This window comes from Leopardus geoffroyi, chromosome A3 (genome assembly GCF_018350155.1).
Source record: "Leopardus geoffroyi isolate Oge1 chromosome A3, O.geoffroyi_Oge1_pat1.0, whole genome shotgun sequence".
Taxonomy (NCBI): Eukaryota; Metazoa; Chordata; class Mammalia; order Carnivora; family Felidae; genus Leopardus; species Leopardus geoffroyi.
Genome location: NC_059336.1, coordinates 88,225,320 through 88,250,665, shown reverse-complemented (window position 1 = coordinate 88,250,665; position 25,346 = coordinate 88,225,320). Strand labels below are relative to the sequence as shown.

Below are 25,346 nucleotides of genomic sequence, written 5' to 3'. Positions count from 1 at the left end.
ATCAGACTGAGAGGGCCATGAAGCTGAGGAGGAGCAGGTAGAGTAGTAAGAGGCTGCAGAAGACCTAGGAGAAAGAAGTATCCCTGGGGGTCAAGGCCAGAGGAACTTCCAGAAGGAAACGATGGTCAATAAAGCCAAACCCTGCAGAAGGGTCCAGCAGGCCACCTGACAACCAGAAAGCCATAGTGACCCTGGCAGCCACCTCCACAAATCCAACAAACACAGCTAAAGCCCCCACCCATAGACGAAGCCCCGGGGCCATGTTTCCTATGGTCCAAAGGTCTGATGGCTCAGCTCCCAACCCTCAATCCCTGGTCCCTGGCTCCCCTCCCACCTACCAGAAAAAGAGTCCTTGTCCATCGAGGGCAGGTCCCGGGCCTGGTACATGTAGCAGCGTAGGTGGTAGCGGTTCCCATCTGCACCAAGGAAAAACCAGAGATGCCAAGTGAGGGGCTAGGAGTGGCTAAGAGGGGGGGCTGGGGCGAGGGTAGAGTCTACCCCTAGGAGGGGTCACAGATGAAGGGTCTGAGCAATAGAAATGACACACGTCACACTATGCGGGAGTGAGCCCCCCACAGGATCAGAACAGACTACAGCTCAAAGGTAGACACCTAAGTGCCATGTTCTTGGGCCTAGTGAGAAGTGGTGAGGGGGGATGGAGGAGAAGGAGGAGGAAAGGCCAAATAAATGATGGGGGCAGCCAGAATGCACAGGGCCTTGAATGCCTGATTCCAAGCTTTGAGTTGATGCACACGCCACACGTAGATAGATGTGTGCATGTGCTCACAGATGTCTGCACACACACACACCCCCCCAAAAGATACTGACCCACCACAGAGCACATAGACTCGATTCTCCCTAGCCCCCCATATACACTGGACCATATAACCCCATACAAACAAGCACAAGGTTACACATCCATCCATATCACCCCTGTAGACACCCCCAAGCATCACTTACAATCAAAGATGCAGGAAATCGTGGGTCTGTTCACACCAAAGCTCAAGGTGGACACGGACATGGAATCTTCACTCTTGTCGTCCACCACGCCGCCCTGGAGACACAGAGCTGGTCATGGCTGATTCTGACCCCAGAGCCTGGGAGTGGCAGGGAGACTGGCCCGGGTCAGGAGACCTCTAGCCACTCTTCGGATGCTGAGAGCTGGGCCATCAGCCTCTAATTTTACTCTAGGGTAGCACATCCTCCTACAGCATCCCCAGACTCCGATGTCAAGTCCACAGGGAAATTGTTCTCTCTCTCTCTCTCTCTCTCTCTCTCTCTCTCTAAAGGAGACTAGACTCAGAATGGAATTTTGAGTTATTCCAACCCAAGAGGTTAGAGTCTGATAGAAGGAAGGACTCCAAGGGAGAGAATCCAGTGGGGATTTTCCCAGTGGGAGGAGTTAAGAGAAGCCAAAGTCTGGAGAGCCTGGTCCACCATCTCTGTCCACCCCCTACATATTTGGACCCCGGGTCCTAGCTCTGGGAGAGGCTATACTGCATCATCACCACCTCTCAACCAGCTCCCCCTGAGCGAAGGGTGAAAGAGAGTGCAGGTTGAGGCCAGGACAGGCACAGGAGCAGGAGGCTGACTCAGAAGCCAGTCTGCAGTTTACTGTACATAAAGTTAGTCAGTCAGCCCCTCACTTTGTCCTTGTTAGCACTGGGCTCTAACCACTGGGCCACGCACCAGCTTCCTTGGACCAGATGCCCACCTCCCTGATGCATCCAGGGCCACCTCTGCCACCCTGCAGCCTCTCACTGGGGTCCTGAATGGTTTGGGGAACTCGGAGACCAAGCAGGACCTCCCCCTCAGTGACAGAGAGATACAGTGGCCTGCTTCCTGTGATCACAACTTCAACACAAGCTCTAGAACCAGACTGCTGGAGCTCCAGTTCTGGTCCTGTCACTTATCGGCTGTTTGACTTTGGCAGCTTGCTTAATCTCTCTGAACCAGTCTCTCTGTAAATTTGGAATAATTCTACAGTATCTAGCTCAGAGAGCTGCTGTCATTGTTAAGGAAATACATTACATATTGTTCTTAGCACAGCTCCTGGCACATAATAGATGCTCAACCGATGTTTGCCATTAATGATCTTATGAGAGAAATGAGGCACAGGTGGGACAAAGGCAGGGTAGGTCATAAACTATAAAGTTTGCAATTATACTCGGGGGTGGTTCATATACCTCATATTTGTTCAAAATTATTCCAGGAGCTGGAAAAGTGGACATTTCAGGAGCCACAGCCCTGGGTAGAAATCAAAAGCAATCAATCAAGCAATCAATCTCTCAACACACACACACACACACACACACACACACACACACACACACTCACACACACACACACACACACACACACACACACACAGGAGAGCAGGATAACAGGGAGGGGTGTCATACTACAGACAGGGAAAGACCCAAAGGCCACCATGCCTGAATCCTTCCCTCCTGAGCAGGTGTGGACCCCAGGCATCCTGGGCTCCCAACAGAAAAGGCATTTGGCCCGGCCACGTTACACTGGCCTCCCGCCAGGGCATGTACCAAGTCCAGCAACTAGTGGCTCCCAGTTTCAGGATCTGCAAGGCCGCACACAGGGCTGGACCTGGGGGGGCCGGCAGGCCACCCCGGGCGTGAGCTGCGGGATGCCAAGGAAAGCAGTTCAGAACAGGGCTTGGCCAGCCCCCCGTGCAACAGCCATAGTCTGTGCCACCCAGGGCACCTTGGTGGGGCGAGAGGGGGTTCAGCTGGAGGCAGGGTGGAAGGCCCAGACCCCTGTAGCCCCTCCACCTCTGCCTGCAATGCACTGTGCCCCCCACGGGTAGGATGCTAAGGTGAGTGAAGGGAGGGAGGCTGGCTCTGACCCCACCCCCCCAGCCCTATAATTTCTTCACTCCCTCTCAGTACCTACAGGGACCTCCGTGCTCGCGGATCGCTGCCAGTGCACATCCCCACTCACCTCACGCCTCCTCCAGATGGCTCCCCTAGCCTCCCCTCAGCATCACTCCCACCAAGAGGCCTCTGTCTGGGGCTTTGGCAGCAATTTCTGGGTCTCTGTCCAAGGGCAGTCTGCCCTCCTGTGATCAGAAAAGGTGTCCCCCTCCCTGGGATTTCCACGTGGGCGGGCGCCAGGTAGCTCAGGCCTAGCTCAGTGTTTGGCCCACAGCAGGCCCTGGCCCTGAGAAATAATGTCCTTCAGAGGGAGGAACCAGTGTCGCCTTGGGGCATACCCCTCACACTGCCTGGGCTTCTCCACCTGTCCTGCCTCCAGAGTGGGGATCCACAGAGTCCTCGGCCACCCCCCAACCCTTTAACCTACCTCCCAAGTGCAGACCTGCCTCTTCCTTCCCTTCCCCCCCCAGCTCAAAACGACAGATAGGGATTGCTGAGAAGAAGCTGGGAGAACGAGGAGCCAGGCTGAGGGACACCCAGTAAGTTCGGTCCCTCCCAGCAGAGCCCTGGTCCTACGGCCACCCTGGTTCCCAGCCTGGGCGGAATTCTACCCATCCCACTGGCCAACGTCTTTACATCCTGTAGCCCACTGACCTTCCCAGGGTGCTCTGCACGCATCCTCTTCAGGCCCTGGGTGCAGAGAGAGGCCAACTTTCCCCCAGCCAGCCCAGACGTGGCCTCTGAATTGAGTCTCCAGCAGTCTGGATGCTCCCAGACACCCCCATCCCTGATGATTTCCACGCTCAAACCAGCTGAGACCCTCTGGGGGCCCCTTCCTTGTCCCCAGGCCTCTTGCACATAAGTCTTTCTGCCCCTTTCTTTTCCTTCTTTTTCCTTGGGTGGCCAGCCTCATCCTCAAGGTCACCCTGCCAGGATGAGTCAAGCACCCCTCCCATGTGCTTCCATGGCACCCTGGATCTAGCACCCCCCATCTACCCATCTCCTCCCACGAGACCTCTGTGAGGATTCTGTCATACGCCCGGCACACTTCACACACAGCAGGTGCTCAAGACAGACCTGGAGAGCGAGTAAGTCAACACATGAATGCGGACACCTCAGAAGACAGCAACAGCGTGAGCCCTGGAGAGAGCTTATGAAGAAGGCCGGCCTGTCACCCGGGCTCATGTACATTAACAGATAATCCAATGTCACACTTCCTTCACTCCAAAGTATTTTTTGGTTTTCATGCGTGGGCATACAGGGCTCACGCTCCAGGAATTTCTCTCAAAGCAAACAATGAAGCCTCAAGAAAACCCGATGTGGGAGCTTCTGGGAAGCACCACCTTCCCGTCAGTCCTTCCCTCTGCCTGTCTTGTGCATTGCTGGATGTTCAGCAGCATCCCTGGCCTGTACCCATGAGACCAACACAGCTTCCTGACCCCTCAGTTGTGACGACCAAAAATATCTTCAGACATTGTCGAATGTCCCCTGAGGGATGGGGTGGGGGTAGAAATCGCCCCCAGCTGGGAACCACTGGTGGAAAGGGAATGCAGTGGAACATCCACAGCCCGTGGCAGGTTCCTAGCACACAAGCAGCACTCAGCAAATGGTGCGAGTGAGGTCACTTTAAATCTTTCAACTCTCCAATCTCGTGCTAAACAATACCTTCCTGCTTTAATCTGTTTTCTTTCAATTTGGAATCCATTGTCTTCTCTCTGCCATAGGACCTTTGCACGGGCTGTTCTCTCGACCTTGAATGTCCTCCCATGTGAGCTAACTTGAGCTCTTCCCTCAGCTCAGTCATCACTGAGGCCTGGATACTGCTGTGGTGGACATGTCTTCAGCCTCTCCTCACTTCTCTCCTGTATCTGTCTCTCCATGTGTCCAGGCAAGGCACACACGCTCCTTTATCCCCAGCACCCAGCCTGGCATCAGGCAGTTAGTAGTCACCCAGTGAAGATTTGTCACATAAAATGAATCACCGGCATTCCCTGTCCTAAGCCACGTGGGCAGCATTTAGGCCCTAGGTTCCAGGGGAAGGGTCTGGAAAGCGTACATCAGCTAGCACCCTGCTTCCCTCGGAAGGCTCGGAGTAAGATGCCACCACAGAAAGAGCAAATGATAGGGACTCAGCCCCCCGAGGACGGAGCCATCTCTGGGGTGGAACAGAATGGAGTGAACCCTTGGAAGGCCCCATTCAGGAAAGCTTCCTGGAGGAGGGGAAAGAGAAGAGGTGCTGACTCAAGGGGAGCAGCTGGATGTGTGCCCCCCGCCACCCCCACCCCAGAACTTAGAGGAAGCCTCAGCTAAAGGGCGAAGCTGGGGCCGGGCAAGGAAGGAGAGAAAGGCTGGCTGACTTCTGCTCCTGCTCAGAGCCCTGGGTGGAGAGAGCCAGGCTGCAGTGGCGGCTGACACTCCGCTTTCTGTCCACCCACCCTTCACCCCCACTCCATGCACTCGCTCTTCCCCAGCCTCCAGGGCCGGGCCCTGGGCATTGGGTTTCCCACAGCCACATTCCTGCCTCCATAGCTCATGCCGATGCGACTCCCAGACTGTGGTCTGTGGCCACGCACTCCATCTTGGGGCTAGCTGTGTAAGGGATCCTACTGCTCGCCCAGGGGACTGGGTAGCATCCAACCCGCTGCTGCCCGGCTGGCGGCCACGGATCTCTGGAGGAGCCCGAGCTTAGGACCGTGAGGAGCTCTCTCCCTCTCAGATGGTGCGGGGCTGCCCCCGGGGGTCGCCAGAGGCAGCGGCCAAACCTAGTTTACCTGCTGAGGACTCCTGCCCTAGGACCCTAGTGCGGCCACCACACCAGGAGGAGGCGGACAGGTTCTGGGAAAATAAGCAGCCTATGAAGGGGACCCCTCAGCCCACCTAAATTGGATACGAGACCAAGCGCCAGACCGCTAGTGTGTCTGGAATTCCTCCTGCGCTGCTGCTTGTCTGTCACACACACACCTCCTCCCTTTGCCAGTGGTTCGATGCCTCATCCATACAGGGCCTAGACATCCAGCTCAGGAGCTCTAACACGGGGGCAGGACGGAGGGGCAAGAGCGGCGGTGGATGCAGCGGAAAGGCTGAGCAGAGGGCCTCTGGGGCTGAGCAGGCAGAGGACGGAGCCACCGCAGCCACACCATGGCAGTCAGGAAGCAAACAACAGAGACTCGGTGGTACCTCAAGGGGGCTACAAGGGTACCCCCTACCCCATCAGAGTCAAGCAGGTGGGTTTCGGGGACCAGCTGCTCTCCTGGCTTCATGAGAAGGACCCAATTCCAATGCCTGATGGACCCAAAGAGCACAGGGACAGAGCTGTCGGGAAGGCTGCTACGATCGGGGCCCTTATCTCTTATGTAAACAGGATCAGGGGACCCCCCCCCCCCAACCAGAGCAGCAAGTGCTGGAGCTGGCCTGCATAGCTCATAAGAGCAGATTCTTAAATGTTCAGGTGTATTGCAAGCCAGCCGTTAAACACAGCCATTTGTAACCATTACACCACATGCATTTATAACTACAGACATTTTTTTAGAAACAAAGATGATACTCAAACTCATCACTTCCTGATGATTTTATGACCTTTGACTACTGTCCTGCTCCTGAGGTTACTTGCGCCTAGTGTATCTGTGGGCTGGAAATACTATCTAACCATCTGCTACTGCTCATCTCTTCCCGTCTCCACTCTCAGTGATGCCACATTGCTAGCTTGAGATCGGCCACAGCGGGGGTATGTACACCACGGAAACCAGCAAGTACTACAAACCAGGCTGAGTTTGTTTTTTGGATGTTTTTTCTGGAGAGCCAGCTGTTTAACACTGACCAGCACGCGCTACGGTGAAGTGCCAGGATCTCTTCTCCACTACTGGCTTTGCTAGGACATCCAAATAACAAACAGCAGCATAGGAGCAGTATGCTATAAACGCTGCACGACCCCACCATTATCCACAAAATTTTTCGTAACACTCATGTGAGGAAACGCCGCTAGGACAATTATGACTTGCCTTCGCTGTACCTCAACTTGCCTATCCGTAAAATGGGAGTGATGATAAGACCTATCTCTTAGGACTGCTGGGAGGGTTAAAGGAGATGATGCACCAACAGGGCGGGGAGGCAATGCCTGCTCTAGAACAGCTGGTAAACGTTGTTCGGAAAGGGCCAGAGAGTAAATACACCTCTGCAGGACATATGGTCTCAGCAGCCACACACCATGCATACACAAATGAGCACGGCCATGTGCCAGTAAACCCCATCTATACAAGCCGGCAGAGGCCACACTTGGCTCGTAGGCTATCGTTTGCCAACGCCTGTTCTGTAAGGAGAGATTCTTATTTTTGCTGTGTTGTTCTTACCCCCATCTAGAAAGTGAAAAAGCTGGGGCCCAGAGAGGGTAAGGTCTTCCCTAGGATTGTACAGCAAATTAACTGGCAGAGCCAGGGCATCTCCCGGCAGCCTCTCGGGGTTCTTCCCAGTTTCTGCTTCCCCATCAGAACTCGGCACCAGAGCAGGGCTCAGGGACAGGACAGGGCTGAGCGCCAAGTCAGGGCCTTGGGGAGCCCAGGGCCCACGTCACTGCCCTGGCTGCCCAGCCTCAGCTTCCAGGGAAACCCCACACAGGCTAGCAGGCCAGGCCAAAGGAGGGGAACGCTTTAAAAGAGGGAACTCGGGAACACAGACCTCCCTTCCTAATCAGGGCTGATTGCAACCTTAAGTAGAATAGCAGGCAAGGGTGCACCCCCGTTTAATTTACAGCTGGAGCCGAGGCTTGGAAGCAGCTGCAAAAATCCTTGCAAAACTACTGGCCGGCCCCTGGGGAGTTTGGGAATGGAATCAGGAAACCTGGAGAATCCACGATGCCACGTGTGGGCTGGCGCAAGCGTCTGCGTGTATGTGTGTGTGTGCGCGTATGCGTCCCTCTAGGCTTTCCGTGTCTCCCAACGTGGAGGCTGCAGAGAACGCTCAAGCAGGTTTTACCCAATGCCAGGGTGCCTCCGTAATCAGGGCCATAATCAGGTTCCAGTCTGTCTGGGATGGCCCTCCCTTATGCCTCTTTCCCAGCATGATGACACATAGTATAGGCAATAAATTATAAGGTCACCCTAGCAATTGTGGCTGCAGACCCCAGCACATAGACCGTGACACGCATGGGGCACCAGACACATCTGCCCAGCTGTGACACTCACACCCCTCAGCACCCATGCATGCCTGTGTGCTGGCATTTTGTCTCAGGTACCCAAACATACAATTGGACCCTCAAGACTTCAGCATCCACATCTGGAGTGAGACTGATCCAAGGGTCCACCCATTTAAAGGAATTACCCAAATGGTCCTTCTGTGTGGGGCAGCAGAAGGCTCTTGAGCGGCCGGCCAGCCTTCCGTTAGCTCCCGCTAGCACAAAGCCAGGTAGAGAACAGGTGCTCAGCTACCATACTCAAAACATAGAATCCAGGGAAACCTGCAGCCACCTCCCCCACCTGTGTAGACCAGTAGGGATTTTGATTACTTAATGAGGCAAACCCCTCTCACCTCCCAGACGCTGCCCCTGGTCAAAGCGCCCGCTCTGGGAACCGGGCCTGCATGCTCTGCGTACGGCATGGGCTTCATCCAGGTGCAGAGACAGCCCCTCCCCTCCCCACTCACATCTGACCTCCTTCTCAGCCAGCTCAAAACCCACATTGCTCCTCTCTGGCACCAGCCTTTCCCCAAGCTCCCCCACCCCCACCCCCAGCACTTCCAAGTCCCAGCTGCTCTTCTCTGCCCCTAGGCTTGGTCTGGGAATGCCTGTCTCTGTAGATCCTCTCCACTTCAGGTCAAGACTCGGGCTTCTGACAACCAACTGGAGGCTTCCAGGGCTGACGGCAGTTTTGCCAACTCCCCTCTAACTGCCCCAGGGAAGCCAAGCCACATGGCTACACAACAGCCAAGAGCTCTAGCCAGCAGCCCAGGACCCTCCCTAGGATCCCACTCAAGGGCCCTCTCTAGGGGGAGGACATTACGCCTTAATAGGAATGGAGATACGAACTTGGGGAGAGAGGACAGAAGAGCCCATTGTCTGGCCTTGGTTCTAGAACTGAGTCACGCTGGGCCACTAGGCAAACCCCTTCTCAGGTCTGTTTCTTCTGGAGTAATATGAGGGGCTCAGAGTTGTTCTAGAACAGCACTACTGTCCAACAGAACTTTCTGCAACGATGAAACTGTTCTAGAGCTACACTGTCCAAAATGGTAGCCACAAGCCGGGTGGGGCTATTGAGCACTTGACATGTGGTTGGTGTGACTGGGGAACTAAATTGTCTTATTTTAATTACTTTAAATGTAAATTTAAATACTCACATGTGGCTAGTGACTACTGTATTAGACAGTGCAGTTCTGGAACCTCAGTCTCCCCAACTGGAAAATGGGTATAATAATAGAATCCAGTCTTCTGGGGTCACTGTGAGGATAAAATGAGACAATGTATATAAAGCTTTCAGCCTGATCTTTAGCACACGGCAAAATGGGTTTTAGCAATTCTCATCCTCTTTGGGGTCCTAAATTCCCTTGAGAATTGGAGGAAACCGTGAACCTTATGTCAGAATTTACACACCACAGACACACATGTGCACATACATGCACATCACACACGTGTACACACATACGTGCACATACATATCACACACAAGCACATTGCGCACATATTGTTATGTGCACACACATCATCCATGTGCTTACACATCACATCCGCACACCCACAACCATGCATCCAATTTCAAAGGGACCCAAAGCCAGGTAGAGAGTGCCTTTCGAACATGAAAGCTCCTTCCAGCTCTAAAAATCTCCAAGGCTGTGAGCACATGTTGCCGAGTCCCCATCTCCTTCCCTCCTGCCCAGGCTCAGGCATCTCAGAAAACCCTTCCTAACCCTCGGGGCCAAGCACAGAGGCAGGGCTCTGGAAAAATCCTTGCACATGGAGGGCAGGCCCAGGGCAAGGGCGACAGGATGGATTCCGTGAGCTCATCCCAGCAGCCGTCACCAGAGTTCCCAGAGAGGCTGGTGGCGTCGGGAAGGGGTGCCTGGGTGGGAGCCGGCGGTGGCGGCAGCAAGGGGTGTGGGGCGAGGAGAGGGAGGCTGGATGGAACGCGTTATAATAGCAGCTTTGTGCTCTGCTTCCCAGCTCCCTGGGAACGCCAGGAAGATTATGAAACCGGTGTCTTTGGGAATGCCAGGATATTAGCTGGAAAAAGAATAATACGAAAATAAAATAATGCTCGGGATGGAGACAGCAGACGATTAGCAGACGGAGCCAGGGCCTCCCGCTCCATGGAGGGAGCCAGGCTTGGCCCCAGCAGAAGGTTTCAGGGAAAGGCTGCCCGTGCTAATGAGCAGACAGGGCCTGCCTTCCAGCAAGATGTCTTCAGGAGGGAAACTGGCAGGCAAGGCTCGGCCTTCTGGTGGACCTGTGGGCCAGGAGAAGGATGGTAGGAGGCAAGGGGGCGCCACAGGCCTGGTGCTCGGGCCCAGACAGCCAGAAATGTCAGATTACCAGGGAGTCCACCTGGCCACCACCCACAGCTCTTCCCTGGACTCCTTCAAGGTCTGCCTCCCAATGTCCTTCTCTAAGAAGCCTCCCTCACTAGACACCATCATTCTGGAATGACTCTCATTCTGCCCTCCAGCACTTCAAAGATGCAGATCCTATGGGGTTTATTTGTACTCACATGTGAATGCCTCTCTTCCTAATCAGACAAGAGTTCCCCATAGGCCAGTCCTCCACCACCAGATCAGGGGATCATTAGAAGTAAAAATCACTTTTCTCCCACCAAGGAGCAAGGAGAACATGTCATCATACCCTGTCTCCCTCTCTAGGACCCTGGCCACACACTTTCCCCAAATAATGGATACACTCCGCCTCTCTCTGAAAGGCATCTAAAGGGGCGCCTGGGTGGCTCAGTCGGCTAAGCATCTGACTCTTGATTTTGGCTCAGGTCATGATCTCACTATTCGTGAATTGGAGCCCCACCTGGAGTCCTGTGTCCACCCCAGTGCCAGTGCAGAGCCTGCCTGAGAGTCTCTCTCTCCCTCTCTTTCTCTGCCCCTCCTCTCTCTCTCTCTCTCTCTCTCAAAATAAATAAATTTTTAAAAAACATGAAGGAAAAAAAGGCATCCAAGGAGGGAAGGGGGGCGATGTGACCACCCCCCTCATCTTCCTCAGGCATGATGTACTTCACATCTTCACTACTCAGAGATGGTCCTTGGACCAGCAGCACTGGCATCACCCAGAGTCCTCTTAGAGATGTAGACTCTCAGGTTCACCCAAACATGTAATCAAGAGTGTGCAACAAAGCCGCCATATTGCTCCTACGTTGACTAAGGCTGAGAAGCACTAAAGACGTGCCATGTGGTTTTTCCTTACAATGACTCTAGAATGCAGTGACTTTCACAGGTGAGGTAACAGAGTCGCTAAGGGGATAAGTAACCTGTCCACAGCTAGGAAGCAGAGAAGGCAGAATCCAAACCAAACCTGCTCCCCTGAGAAGCCTCACCTATCCCACCATGCACTCACCAGACGAATCAGCAGACAAAAGTACCCAGCGGGTAAGGGCAGCACCCAGGACAGTAGCTGGGTCCTGGCACCCAGAGATCCCTACCATCTGCTCCCATGATGCAGGGTGGACTTTAGCCCCCATGCCTTGCTGGAGCATCAGTATGTCCCAGGACGAAAGACAGCAGGTTCAGGGCAGGAGCACATAAAAGTGGCCATGGAGGAGTGTCTGTGTGTGTGTGTGTGTGTGTGTGTGTGTGTGTGTGTGTGTTGTGTGCTGACGGAGGTTCGATTCACTAAAGTAGAGTAGTCTAGATAGTTACCATCAAATGGGCCTGTGGCCCTGTCCAAATGCTGGCCACACCTAAAGACTTTCCAAAACTGTGTCCTCCAACTCCAGGTCTGTGGGATTCAGCCTCTCCAACCACTGTCTGCCTCTGGTTCTCTATGTCAGCCAAGTTCCCCCAGGATTCAGAGGACTTCACTATGTTGGTTTCTTCTGCATATCACAGGCAGGTCACATGTGCTTCACAATCAACCACCTCCCCATGTCTGTTGCCTTGACATTTGATTTCAATGCTCCCTCACGACATTTTCTCCCACATAAAGAATAAACGGATTGGTTTCTCCATGTCTGGGAAGTACCCCCCTTCATTCTCCCAGTCACCGAGCCATGAAAGCTTGGCAGTGGGTCCCCAGCCTTGTTCCTCTTCTTCCCCCAGATCCTGGCCAGCCCCGGAACCCATCCACACTTCCGTCCATGTGTCTCTGGCTACCTCTGGCCTTGCATTCTCTCTCCCACGGCCCTGGCCTCCCTGCCCTAAGCGGCCCGGCAAGCGGCTGCCAGGTCCGCCTTCTTCACACAGCACTTAACCATGTGTGTCAGACTTGCCAGGGCCAGCCATGAACTCATCGCAGCCCCAGGCCCACCACGCCTGCCCCATGGCCCAGCAATGGGAGAGGCCCTACCACGCACCCAGCAGAGACTCTGGGCCCATCTGACCCTCTCCAAACTCTGCCACTATACTGCCCTCTACTGCCTCCCCTAGCTCCCACCCCAGATGGTCGCCTCATCCCAGATCACTAATCAAGGTTCCTGATGGTCTCTACTCTTCCACCCCCAATCATCCTCCGTGACTACTTGATCAATGGCCCTGAAGCCCAGCTCTGACCAGAGCACTCCTCTGCTCAACAATCCACACTGCTTCCCTACTGCTCATTGAACAGAGTCCTGTGGCCATCATTAAAAGCTCTTTGCCCAGCACTGTTTGGGTTTTTTTTTTCCTTTCCAGATGCTCTTCTCCCCATCCTGGTGGTGCTGCCGACTACAGAAAAGGGGCATGACCGAAGTGGCCAATCAGAACATTCCATTCTTCACCTTCAGGCTGGCATGGGCACATGACCAAGACAGCTAGTTAGTCACCCACGAGACTGTCACAGCATTATGGTGGAAATAGCACTCTCCTCTCTGGGGCCTCCAACTGTGAGGAAAACAGAGGATGCCAGGTGGGCTGTGCTATTTTACCTACCAGGACTTTGCCGGCTATAAAGTTGGTGTCAGTCTTTTTTGTGGGCACCATCTTTGTTACCCCACAGAGTGAGGCAGTGTGAGAATGAGGCCGAGACAGAGGCAGATGTCAGAAACAGAGTCCTGCCAGGCTTAATGCCTGTTTGGCCTCTTGGGCTCTCCCATCAATCTGAGCCCTTAAACTCCTCTTCTCTCTTTAACCCATTTCATTGAGCTTCTGTTCACCTTAGGGTGCCCGTCCAGCCTTCTCAGACATGGCCCTGACTCAGTTCTGCCACAGAGGCCTTTATCCTCCCACCCCTCAGCTGGAGCCACAAGACCACCCCCAGGCCCTGCCTTGCGCCCAAGCCAGGCCCTTTCTGACAGGACAAAGAGAGTCAATGGACACCAGCCCTGCCCTACAAGCCCTCCAGCTGTGGCTGCTCCAGCTGGGGCAGCAGTTTCCTCCCACCCAGGCTGAGCACGAGCCCAGCAGCCCAGAGCTCTGCCGTCTCCTTTCAGCCTCCCCACAACTTGGCCCCAAGACATCATCAGACATCCAGCATTATCTGGCCCCCAGAGGGTGTCCTCTCCCATACTGCCACCTGGCCCACCATCAAGGCCCGAGAGGGCTGTAACCCCTCTCGGGACACTGCCAACTTCACCTCCTCTCCCTGATTCCATCCCATCAGATCCTGGGCCTGTCCTCGGTACTCCCTGGTTCAAGGCAAAGACCCACTGCTCCTCCCTCAGACCAAATCCTCATGTACATGTGCACATGCACACACACACACACACACGCGCGCGCGCACACACACAACTGGTGCACATGTCAGCTATAGAAGCTGGTGGGACCTGCTCCCTGAGTCACAGCCCAAAGCCCCAGGGGGTGGGCAGTCCTGGCTAGATTTCAGAAGAAGGGTCTCTGACTCTGTATCTCCTCCCACCTCCAGAAATCCCCAGGCCAAAACAGAGCGGAGAATGGCCCTACTCAGACTAGCCAGGAAGGGTCTGCTCATCTTTTGGGGGAACACATCAGCCAGACCCCAGGTAACCTTGAGCTGCCCCAATGTGACCTGCTCCAGAAAGTGTGCTCTAAGGCAGAAAGCCAGCCTGAGGACTCAGTTTCTGAGGTACATCTCTCCCCCAGAATTCCCAGGGATGCCGTGACACGGCTTCTGTCCAGCCAAGGAGCACTCGTGTCCAACCAAGGACATTCAGGGGTTATTAGACCTCTCTGGCTACTCCCTGGGGTGAGGCCAAAGCCTCCGAGACCCACCCTGCAGCAGCCAGCCTCTTCAAGAAGAGCCAGGTCCCTTGGCTCTAGCCATAGGTCAGACCGAGACCCTCTCTGCCTGCTCCCAACTTGACTACACAAAGCAGCAGTGGATCTCCCAGTGCCAAGAAGGGAGCCATTTTATTTTAGGAGCACACCCAGACTGCCATCTACTTTCCCCACAGGCAACCCTAAAGGAACTGTGTAGCCAAGGTGACCAGCCACTGTTCCATCTGAAGTGCTATCCCGCGGGCTCCTACTTCAGCCCTGAACAGCCCTGGAAAGCAAGTTGCACCCCACTGACCCACCACAGGCCCAGGGACAACGTACCAGAGCCCCCTCGAGGGCAAACACGGCCGCAGGCCCTGTCTTCTCCAGGGGCTCCATGCGGCGGCGCCAGCGGCGGCGGCGGAAGGCATCCGTCTTGCGGTACTCCAGGTGGAACTTCCAGCCAAAGAGCGAGGCGTACTCCCAGCCCTCGCCCTCCGCCTCTGCCTGCCTGTGCTGCATGGGAGAGAACAGGGCAGGCTCAGGCACTGCTTGGAGGCTTGTAAGGAGTCCTTGGGCTGGACTCCTGCTGTGCCTCTCTGGCTTGCCCTCCAGGAGTCCCCACCCGCTCCACACCAGCACCCTCCAGGTGGGAAAACCTGGGAGGGCTACCTGGAGGAGGGGGGCTCTGAGCAGCTTCTGCAATGACAAGAGCCCGAGTCGGAAAATCAGGAGGGGAAGAGGCTCCCGGGTTGTGGGGACCCAAGGAGCCAGAAAGGGAAGGTCGACTAAAGCAGGGCTGAAAACACTCGGCTTTGGGTTTGTTTGTTTACTCAGATTAAGAATGGATTTCATGGATCCAAGGTTTTCTTGTCATTTCCTTTTTCTTCTTCACCTCCCAGCTTATAAAAATAGAAGCGGGTAAATGAAGATTCTGTTTCCCGACTCCAGGCTCTTTTTCCTTAGGCTAGACCTAGGTCAGCTGTGGAGGTACCCCGCCCCCACATTTCCTCAAGGGGACCCTTTCCCAGACCTGGAGAGAGACCTGGAAGTCCCTTCCTATTCAGCTGGTGACCTGAGAGACTGTCCTCGGATACGCCTCAGGCTCAGGCTATGAACTAAGCAATAAGTGCCTGTCCTAGAGGGCAGCTGGACTGGGCGAGCCACGCTGCCTGACACGGTTCACCTCTGTCCCCTGGGTGCTCCTACAGGGAGAGCTGAGTCTGTCTGGCTCATGGCACCAAAAATGGTTTGTTGCCTCAAAACCTTGCTTCTCCCTGGACCCAGTGACATACTTGTCTAGATTCTCTGTGCCCAAAGAGAAAGGAAGAAATTTGGGTGATGCCAAAGGCTACTTTTGGACTGGGGGAGGCCTGGTTCTTGGACCAAAATTCAACTGTGTGCTTGGGAAGGAAGAACACAGAGCAAGAGGCCCCAGGGAAGGCATACACTGAGGCTGTGCAGCACCTGGGCATCTGCAGGACTCTAGGAGCAGGTGCACGTGCTGTGTGCACTCATGTGTCCACTCTACGCCTCTGTCCTGTGGGTATACGGGCATGCCTGTGTGCATGTGTACTTGCACTGTGTACACATCCCCTGGTAAATGCTGAGGGAGCCCACTGAGGCCACTCTCCCAGCTGGCACACTCACACGATACATACGTCCTCACCTACCAGCTCCAGCGGCCCCCTTCTCCAGGGAACTGCCCATGCTGAAGGAAGCAAGCTCCATGGGGAGGGTGCATCCCTCAGCCCAGCCCCAGCAACCCCAGCTGATGACACAGCTAAGAGGGTACAAACCCCAGCCCCCTTGCCTCCAGGTGAGAATGATTTTCTGCTGCTCCAAGGGGCACCGCTCCCCAAGCCACACTCAGACCAAAACTGACTTGGCCTAAGACCACATCTTTGCTCCCAGCACTCCTGAGAGCACTGCTTCCATAAACTACCTGCAGCCAAACCCGTGCTCAGACCCTGCCTCTAGGACACGCAGCCACAGCCAGAGTCTGGCTATGTCTTTGTACCTCCAGGTCTTGTGCAGTTCCAAGTGCATCTCCTTGCGTAGTCATGGGCATCTGGCTGTGAGCATCTGGACAAGCATGGGAAGATCTGCGTGTGCACTGTGCACGTGTTGGGTGTGATCTGTGAGCATCTCGAGGGAGCTCATGTGCCTTATACGTGTCCTGAGCACACACGCGTGTGTCTGTGCACACATGTGCCCAGCTGGCCTCCCCCAGCCAGGGCTTCATCCCACCCACCACCTAGTGGGCTCACCCTCTTCAGTGCCTCCATCTGGCTGAGGTCCCTCCTGCGCAGGCGGACCCAGCGCCGTCGACGGTGCGTGTAGTACATCTTCTCAGCAGGAACCCAGTGCTTTGGCTTCCGATCCGGGGGGATGGGGATACTGTACTCCCAGCCTGGGGGAAGGGCACCTGTCAGTCATTGCCCATCCATTTCCCATCTCTCCAGAGGCTATCTCTCCCTCTGGGGCACACTCACAGGCTCATAACTGACCACTGACTCTTAATTTATAGCTACAAGTATGGGCTGATCTAAGAAGTCCCCTGGATGAAGCAGTCCATTGAAGGCCGGTGCCCTGGGGCAAAAGGCCGTGCACTCAGCTGTCCCACCAGCACACCTCTTGATCTTGCTGGGGTGGGTCCCATCGGGCCCCATGTGCTGCCCACCTTGCTCATCAACGGCCCGATTGAGGTCCGTGGACCACTCTTCATCTTCCCACTTCCAGCCCAGGGGGCACTCAATGTCATCCTTGGGAAGCACCTTCTCCCCATTCTAGGACAGGCAAGTGTGAGAAGAGACAGGTATCAGCAGGGGAGCAGAAAAGATGCAACTTGACAACATACATCCCTGAAGCCCCAGGTGCCACTCCAGATCAGCATCCTACCCACACTGGTTCTCACACTGTTTCTCTGGAAACCAGAGCATGAAGCTGGGGACGTGGGAACAGGAGAGAAAATGTCCCATCTCCTCTGAGCCACAGGACCCTCCTGAGCCCAAATATCCAGGACCCCAGGAAAGCAAATGCCACCTGCCCCTGGAGCACCCGCTTACCACATCTGTGTAGTTGTCACTCATGTAGATCCACTGGCCTCCAGGGAGCCGGGTCTGGTTCTCAAACACCTCCTCCACAAAACTCAGGTGGCCCGCATCAATGTCATGGAGCAGGCTGGAGGGGGGGAAGGGTCAGAACCTCCCCACCTATCCCCACCTCCAGCAGAGTACCCCAAGGCCTTGGCCAAGCTTCCCGCATCAGCCTCACCCCACCAACAACAGAGTAAAGAGAAGAGGGAAAGGAGGGGCAGAGGGTCAAGGGGAGAGAGCAAAAGGGGACACAGGGATACCTAGAGACACTCATAGACAAAAGAATATACCACCACCCAAGATAAAGAAAAAGACATCAAAAAGAGAGAGAGGGCTGAAGTCACCAAAAGCCTGGTGGGTGTTGAAGCTCAATAGATAGTTGTTGAAATGGAAAATGTCATCAAGCTGTATGCTTAAGAATTGCATGCTTGAGATAATATACATTATACTTCAATTTTTTTAAAAAAAGTAAAAAAAAAAAACAAAAAGAAAGAAAGAAAGAAATCCAGTTGTTGAACGTCAAACAGGAAAAGAGAAAGGAGAAAGAGAGAAAGGACAGTGATGCAGATAGACCGCCTTGTTCTGAGAGGCACTTAAGAGAGAGAGGAGGGGCCTCAGGCATGGGAAGCGTTGACACAGAGAGGAAGAAACAGGCTGTGACCTCTTGGAGAAGAAGGTTGCAACCAATGGATGCAAATTCAAATGGAGGCCAACTTTAGTTTAATAATAAAGGACTTTCTTGGGTCGCCTGGGTGGCTCAGTCGGGTAAGCGTCCGACTTTGGCTCAGGTCATGATTTTGCGGTCCGTAGGTTTGAGCCCCACATCAGGTTCCATGCTGACAGCTCAGGGCCTGGAGCCTGCTTCATATTCTATGTCTCCCTTTTTCTCTGCCCTCCCCCCAGCTCTCTCTTTCTCTCTCACTCCCTCTCTCTCTCTCTCTCAAAAGCAAATACACATTAAAAAATAATAATAATAAACAATAAAGGACTTTCCAATTGTTAGAGCCCTTCCAGAAAAGAACAGCGCCTCGCCAGCCCCTGGCCCTGGAAGAGTTCAAGTGGAAGTCCCCATTGCCAGCATAGGGGTGGTAGAGCAATTAATAGCACTGTAGCCTTTCAGAGGAAGGACCAGAGCAGAGGGGTCCCCCAGCCTCCCTGCCCGTGACTCACGTCTTCTCTGGACACACGAACCAGTCTCCAGCCCAGGTCCAGCCGGCCGAGGGGCGGAAGCTATCTTTGGGTAGCTTAATCTTTCCCGTGACATCAGAAAACTTGGGGTAGGTGAGGCCTGTTGTGCCCCAGTTCCCAACCAGGGCCAGTTTGGTCTGGTTCTCATACTGGAGAGCAAGCAATAAAGAGAAGTGAGGGGGTCCAGCACAGCTTGGGGCACGGAGGGCAGGCAGGGCAGGCCAGCAGCACTCACCGTTTCAGCAAAGACGGACAGCTTTCCCTCAGCAAACTGGTTGAACTCCTTCTCATCCACAGAAAGCCCAAACCAGAGCTTCACCCGTATCTGCACTGGCATCCGGGCTCCAGGAACGCCCTCCATTGGATACTAGTTACCAGAGAAGGACAGAAACCCATGATTCCCTTTAGGATCAGGATGTCCCAACTGAGACAGGGATTGGGGGGGAAGGAGGGGGTCCTCCAGGACTGGACATATTGGCCTGACATCCACTAGACATATGTCCTGTTGGAGGAATTACCAGAATTTCACAGAAAGAGAAGATATAAATTTTTTTTTTTAATTCTTAATGTTTATCTATTTTTGAGAGAGACAGACAAAGCACGAGTCAGGGGAGGGGCAGAGAGAGAGGGAGACACAGACCCCGAGGCAGGCTCCAGGCTCTGAGCTGTCAGCACACGGCCCGACGCGGGGCTCAAACCCACAGACCGCAAAATCATGACCTGAGCTGAAGTCGGACCCTCAACCGACTGAGCCACCAGGTGCCCCAGGAATGTATAATTAAGAAGGCTTCTCCCCACCTGCCAAGATTCCTCCCCGCCAAAGAAGACTGTATCATCCGCACCTAGGCGATCTCTGCTAAAATTAGCCATGCCTAGATAGACCAGGGTCCCCCATTCTCCCCTCTCCCACCACATCCCATTTCTGTTTCTTCTAGAGTAACACTGACCAATGGAACATATAACATTTCCGTCGCAATGAAAATGGTTTATACCCACATGGTCTAGTCTGGTAGCGCTAGCCCCTTGTGGCTGGTGACTGAACACTTGAAACGTAGCTGCTGTGACCGAGGAACCAAATTTTTAGTTTTATTTCATTTTAATTAACTTAAATGTAAATAGCACCTTATGACCACCATATTGGAGAGTGCAGTTCTACTACGTATCTCTAAAGGAGATAACAACGATCCAGGTCTGGAAGGGGAAGAGGTTAAAGCTTCCTCCTTAATTATCAGTTTGTTTGGGATGGGGGGTTGTGTTTTTGTTATTTTTGCCTTGGCTCGATGTCAGTGTATCATCTGATAGCCCTATCCTTTCAAGCGCTTATCAGCATGTTAACCACTAGGCACTGGTCCTCAATTGCTTATTATCCTGAAACTTTCAGAAGCTCTGCCAAAATGGAATAACCACAATAACCCAGCATAAAACATTTATTCTCCACAACTACTTCCCTGTTTGATTGAAATCAACGGTCAGATATGGCCTGAGGAACAGAAGTTCTCACTCTTAGAACAACACCCTGTCTCTTATAGGAAGTAGCACATTAAGTACCTAGGTTTCGTGAGCATGAGCCTGGAGGGGTATCTCCTCCTCTGCAATGGGGTGGGGGCTGAATGAGAGGAGAAGGGAGTTTTGATGGGTTCAGAAGAGGAAAGGGGGGGCCGAGGTAAGAGGTCCGCAACAGGTAGAGGAGGCCTACACCCCAGGAAGGAGAGCCCAGGCCATGGAAAGGGATCAGAAAGGGGTGCAGGGCATGCCACGACAATGATGGTCTCACCCTTCACCCGGTCTCTCTGCTTTTGGTTCATCCGTGGTAAAGCCTGGAGGAGGGCCTGACCCCACATGTCACCCCCTGGAAACCTCCCATGACTGTTGGCTTCAGCTGTCCCCTCCCTGGGGTGGTTAGTGGCCTTTTTCCCTCCAAACCACGAGCCCCAGGGAGATGGCAGGAATGCCTGACCCTCCCTTCCCCCTTCCAACCCCAGTCTCTCCCCTGCCCTCCCCTAGACGGGGCCAGCCTGCCGGACCCAAAATAGCAACAGCAAATAAAGAAATGTCTAGTTTGGGGCTCCTCTCCCTCTCTACTGGTGCTCATTTTTTCCAACTTTGGTTTAAGTTAAGAAACACCAATGTTTTCTTGGTCTCTGCTTGCTGCCAACATTTTTGTAGAGCTTGCTCAGGAGCTACTGGCGGGGCTCATAAACTCAGTGGGGAAGACTTCGAGAAACAATTCTATATCTTTTTTTTTTCCTTCCTTTCTTTTTTTTTTTTTTTTTTTTTGCTTGGAATCAGGGAAAAATTTTCAGTTTGTGTTTCCCCAAAGACGCAGGGCCGAGAGGTCAGAGCCTGAAGCTCACCCTGTTCAAGTACATCCCCACCTGCACTCTAGCCAGACAACCTTTCCTGGTTAGCCCCGCTCCGATGCGGCAGCTCCTTCACTTCCTTTCCCTTCTGCCCTGCTAGGCGAGAAGCTGGCTTAGGAGGGATGTAAAGCAGGATGCTAGGAGGTTAGGACAGCACAGGGAACATGCCCCAGGTGGCACGTATGCAGGTGAGAGGGGGCAGCCCACCGCCTGACACCTGCCCACTCTCTCTCTAGGCAAAGCTGGCTTCCCCAGTGACCCCAAGTCCAGGTATCTGCTCATCTCTGCCTTTATGTTGGCCTCCAGTCATGCTGGTGGAGCCTCCTCTCCCCAGGGAGCAAGGGAGCTCCACGGGGGGAGAAAGGGGAGAAGAGCGGAGAGAAACGGACATTCATGGATCACCTCGTTCCAGCAAGACCCACGGGCTGCATCACCTACCTGAATCCTGAAAACCTGTGAAGTGGGCAGCCTCCTGCTCATTTTACAGGTCAAAAGACCGCCAGCAGTTCAGGGAGGTTAGGCAACACAGGATTCCAGCCAACCCCGTAACCTGTCCACACACACTGTGCCGTTGAAGCCTGTCTTCTCTACCGACCCCAGGGGGTGACAGGAATGACTGGCCAATACGTGAATGGGTTGACCAACAGCCACTGAGAGGTTTGAGGCTAAGGCTAACCAACAATGAGTGGCTGGAAGAGGCGAGGCAGGTGCCAGTCCTAGTGTGGATAGAAGGAGGGGTGGGGGAAAGAAGGCTGAGAGCAAGGGGCTGGGGCAGATGGGCCAGGCTGGGAAGAAGGCCAGATGGCTTATAATTCCAACAGAACCATCTGGAGTGAGCAGTGAGTGGCAAGGGGCAGGCCTGCCTTCCAGGGCTACTCTTCCTCCGAAAGGACAGCCTCAGTGACAGCCCTTCTAACAGGGACTCTCCCCTCAGACCCGGGCAGTCACGGCACAGGAAGGGATTTCCCTGAATTGTGTCCTGGCCACCAGGCCACAGTATATCCCAACCAAAGCAGCCTCGGCTCTCTGTTCCCACATTAACCTAGAGAGGAGGATGGGGGTCCTCAGGCACCTGCTCACATCCTGTCACTCAGCCCAAGGCTGGCCAGTCAAGAAGACGGACAGGGTGCAAGGATGGGGGTTGGAGGAGGAGGAAGGGGAGGAGAGGTGCAGGCAGGACAACATGAAGGGTACTGGATTACTCGCCCCAGCTCCCTGAGGGGCCAGAGCCTTAGGCACACTCGATACCCAAACACCAGCCTTCCCACAGGGAAGAACTTGAATCTGAGCATGATCCCAGCTGGAGTCAAAGCACTCGGGCAGAGCATTGAGGTCTCTACCAAGGCTCTTACAGGTTGGGGTGGGGGCTGAGAGCTGAACCCCTCTCCCAGAGATCTGGCTGGGGAGATCGAGAACAGCCTTGGGAGTCAGCCCCTCCCAGACAGCCAGGGGGCGGAGGGGCACAGACCCTGTCTCATTCATTCCTAGCACCTCCGATTCCAGTTCTCACCTGCCAACTTTCTAGACCAGGTGTGTGGGGTCTAGGAACTTGGTAGGGGAGAGACAACAGAAAATGGTTATACACAAAGCCCTCGGCCCCTTCTGAGACTCAAGCCTAAAGACTCAGTTAGATGGAGAACAGGACGGGACATGGAACAGGAAGGGGACAACCTGGGAGAAAATATGGTCACAACTTGAGGAAAAAGAACCCACTTTCAGAAATATCGTCTGCAGCTTCCCACAATTCTTGCCACAGTAGCTGGGACCCCGCCGGGAGAAGAGGATCTCGTGGGCGGGCACCCGCTGGTACGCCACTCGCTTGTCTCCCTGCAGCATCCAGATGATGATGTCGGGCAGGCTGTTCTGGGGCTGGAGAGAGGACAGCAGTCAGGGTGGGGAAGACCCACGCCCCACAGTCCACCCTGAGACACCCAAGCCTCTCCTCCCAGCTTCCAGCTCTCCCACCACCCACCCTCAAGAGTGGCCCACCCCTTGACCTCCCAGGGCCAGCTGGGCACCTCTGTCTTCAGCAGCTATGAGCCCCCAGGGACAGGGCATGAGGCTGCGTCCGCTCACATCAGGAGCCTGCCAAAAATTCACTGAGCTGAGTCCACATTTTCCGGGAAGAGACACTCCTGCCTGGAGCCGAGAGCTTATGTTCTTAGATCTCCCTCCCCTGGGTAGACAGATGCTTCTTGGCGGGGGAAGAGATTGGAGGATTTGATTTGACTTGAGAAATGACATCATATTTAAGATGCTACCCTTCTTCCTCACCCCCGAGAATAGCAGCAAATCCATAGATGTGCCCCTTCCCCAAGGACATTCCCACCCTCCTCTCTCTAATAGCAGGGACTTGTGGGGTCTGGTCCTTTTCTGGGCTTAGTGACATTGGGCTCTGAAAATGGTGACTAGCCCGGAACAAAACTGCAAGGCCCTGAGCCCCTCGGGGCCACTAACTATGAGTGAGAACCACTGGGCACAGCCTATCTGCTTCCAAGGTTGGTGAGCAAAGTGTGCTCAGTGAGGTGGCGCTGGGCCTCTAACCAGGGCCACGGCTGACAGCTGATGCTCCTAGAGCCTCGCTGGGCATTTCCCAGCTGCACTCCCTCCCTGCAGCAGAGATAGGCAGCCCCACTTGCCAGGTGAGGAAATTCAAGCTCAAAGAGGGTAGGAGCCAGCCAGGTTCCTCTGACTCCAAATAATGGTTCCTAACCACTCTCCCAGCGTGGTGCCAGCACAGCGGCAGCTGCAGTGCTCCTGGGAACTTGCTAGAAATGCAAATTCTCAGGCTCCACCCCAGACATGCAGGATCACACAGGGTTTACAACCTGTTTTAACAAGCCCTTCAGAGGATTCTGATGCACACTCAAACCTGAGAAAGACTCTCTCTGGGTTCCCTTGCAGTCAATAGTACACACTTGACCTTAGCCCCTCCCAGCCATATCACAATCTGTGCTGAGAGTTCCAGGGTCAATCTGGGCCAAGATTATGGAAGGCAGCCTTTGTCCAGCCCAAGAGATTGGTCTGTGGCCACTGCATGGGGACAGCCTGTGGCTGGGCAATACAGTGTTTGCCCAGGTAGCTGGCCACATGCCCAAGGCCTTGCTCAGGGATGAGTCCAAGGCTCACTCTCAGGGACCAACTCTTTGGGCTGCCTTCTGCGCAGCCCCCTACCTCCTGGACCCCCTCTCCCCTTCCACAACTCGCCTCTCCAGAAGCCCCTCTCAGGCCCCGCCCTTTCTTACATTCCTTCTGGGGAGGTCCCTCCTCATCACCCCCACCCCCTCCATAGGGGGACCACACACCTCTGGTCGGAATGGGCAACAGCTAGTCTACCCATAACATCTGAGCAGAACTTTGTCCTCATTCTGGACAAACCTGTAGAATGCTTGCTTGCCCTAGGAACTAGGTGGGTACATCTGACCTGGGGCGGGGAAGGGGGTGCTATGCAGGTGGGGACAAACTGCAGCCACTACTCTCTGATTCAATATAACAAAGTTCAGAGTTACTATAAATGCAGCCTCCTCAGGCCTGGGGCTCGGAGGCATTTGGGAGAGCAGGAAATGCAGGGCCACCAGAGAGGCAGGTTCAAGGCCAGGTGCAGAAAGGTACTAGTTGGCAGGGAGGAGTCAGGTCCCCGGGGAAGCAGGCCCCAGCAGAACCTGGAGCCAGGCGTCCTGGGTTCCGGTCCCAGCTCTGTCTCTGGCACACTTTGGTGACACTTATTGAGCACATTGGGGGCACCGTGCGAACACTACCGCACAACAGGCTCTGAGCTAGGCCCCGTAACACCCAGGATCCAATTGCAACCTCTCTCCTCCTGCTGGGGACATTGAGGATCAGAAAAATTGAGTCACCAGACCAAGCCCACCCAGAAATGGAGCCAGAGCTGGATCACAGTCCAGACAAGTGCCCACATCCCTCCCGGTTCTGATGCTCTCAGGGAGGAAGAAAGACGCCTTCCAGGGATTGACTACCTCATCTGCCAGGGCCCGGACACGCAGCAGCCAGTCTTCCGCCTGCTCCAGGGCAGCAGGAAGCTCGCTGCGGCCAAGTTTCAGTGCCAGGGCCGCCTCAGTGATCTGGCCTAGGTGACGGGTACGCAGCCTGTACAGGTACTGGTCCAGGTTGGTGGCCGAGGGTATCTCTTGGACGTCGCCTAGGGGCTGGCTGTGAGGGAGAGACAGATGAGATGAACCCGGCAGTCGTCCAGGCCCAGGTACACATGCTGTACACACACATGCACACGGACCCCCCCCCTCCCCGCCAAAATAGGCCCCACACCCTCCGCCTGCCTGTTGGGTACTCCGTGTGCCCCAAGTGCCTTCTCCAGCCTGACCCACATGCACAGTCATCTCCATGTGACCAGCTCCATCGTCACCTCCTCCAGGAAGCTTTCCCTAACTACACTGGTCTGTGTGCCTCCTGTTCTGAAGTCCCTCTGCCCGTTATTCCAGAGCTACCTGTTTGGAACTTAGGAGTTCTTTTGTATGTATGTGAGTTCTGTTGCATGTGTGTCTCCTCTG

At 54.5% G+C, this 25,346-nt stretch overlaps 1 protein-coding gene across 26 annotated transcripts in view; it reads right to left on the bottom strand.

The window, feature by feature from the left end:
• The window catches only part of DYSF (dysferlin), a 225,993-nt gene that overhangs the window by 90,456 nt on the left and 110,191 nt on the right, over positions 1–25,346 (bottom strand). For all 26 annotated transcript variants that reach the window (XR_006703543.1, XM_045446428.1, XM_045446440.1 and 23 more), the window contains 10 exons: positions 24,798–24,990; positions 22,534–22,689; positions 18,696–18,827; positions 18,443–18,609; positions 17,243–17,357; positions 16,858–16,963; positions 16,445–16,587; positions 14,517–14,690; positions 961–1,054; positions 339–416 (listed from right to left, as the gene is read on the bottom strand). Coding sequence is in view for 25 of the 26 variants with exons in the window: in XM_045446428.1 (XP_045302384.1) it covers positions 339–416; positions 961–1,054; positions 14,517–14,690; positions 16,445–16,587; positions 16,858–16,963; positions 17,243–17,357; positions 18,443–18,609; positions 18,696–18,827; positions 22,534–22,689; positions 24,798–24,990 (1,358 nt within the window). In the remaining variant the exon portion in view is untranslated. The remainder of the gene's footprint in view (positions 1–338; positions 417–960; positions 1,055–14,516; positions 14,691–16,444; positions 16,588–16,857; positions 16,964–17,242; positions 17,358–18,442; positions 18,610–18,695; positions 18,828–22,533; positions 22,690–24,797; positions 24,991–25,346) is intronic.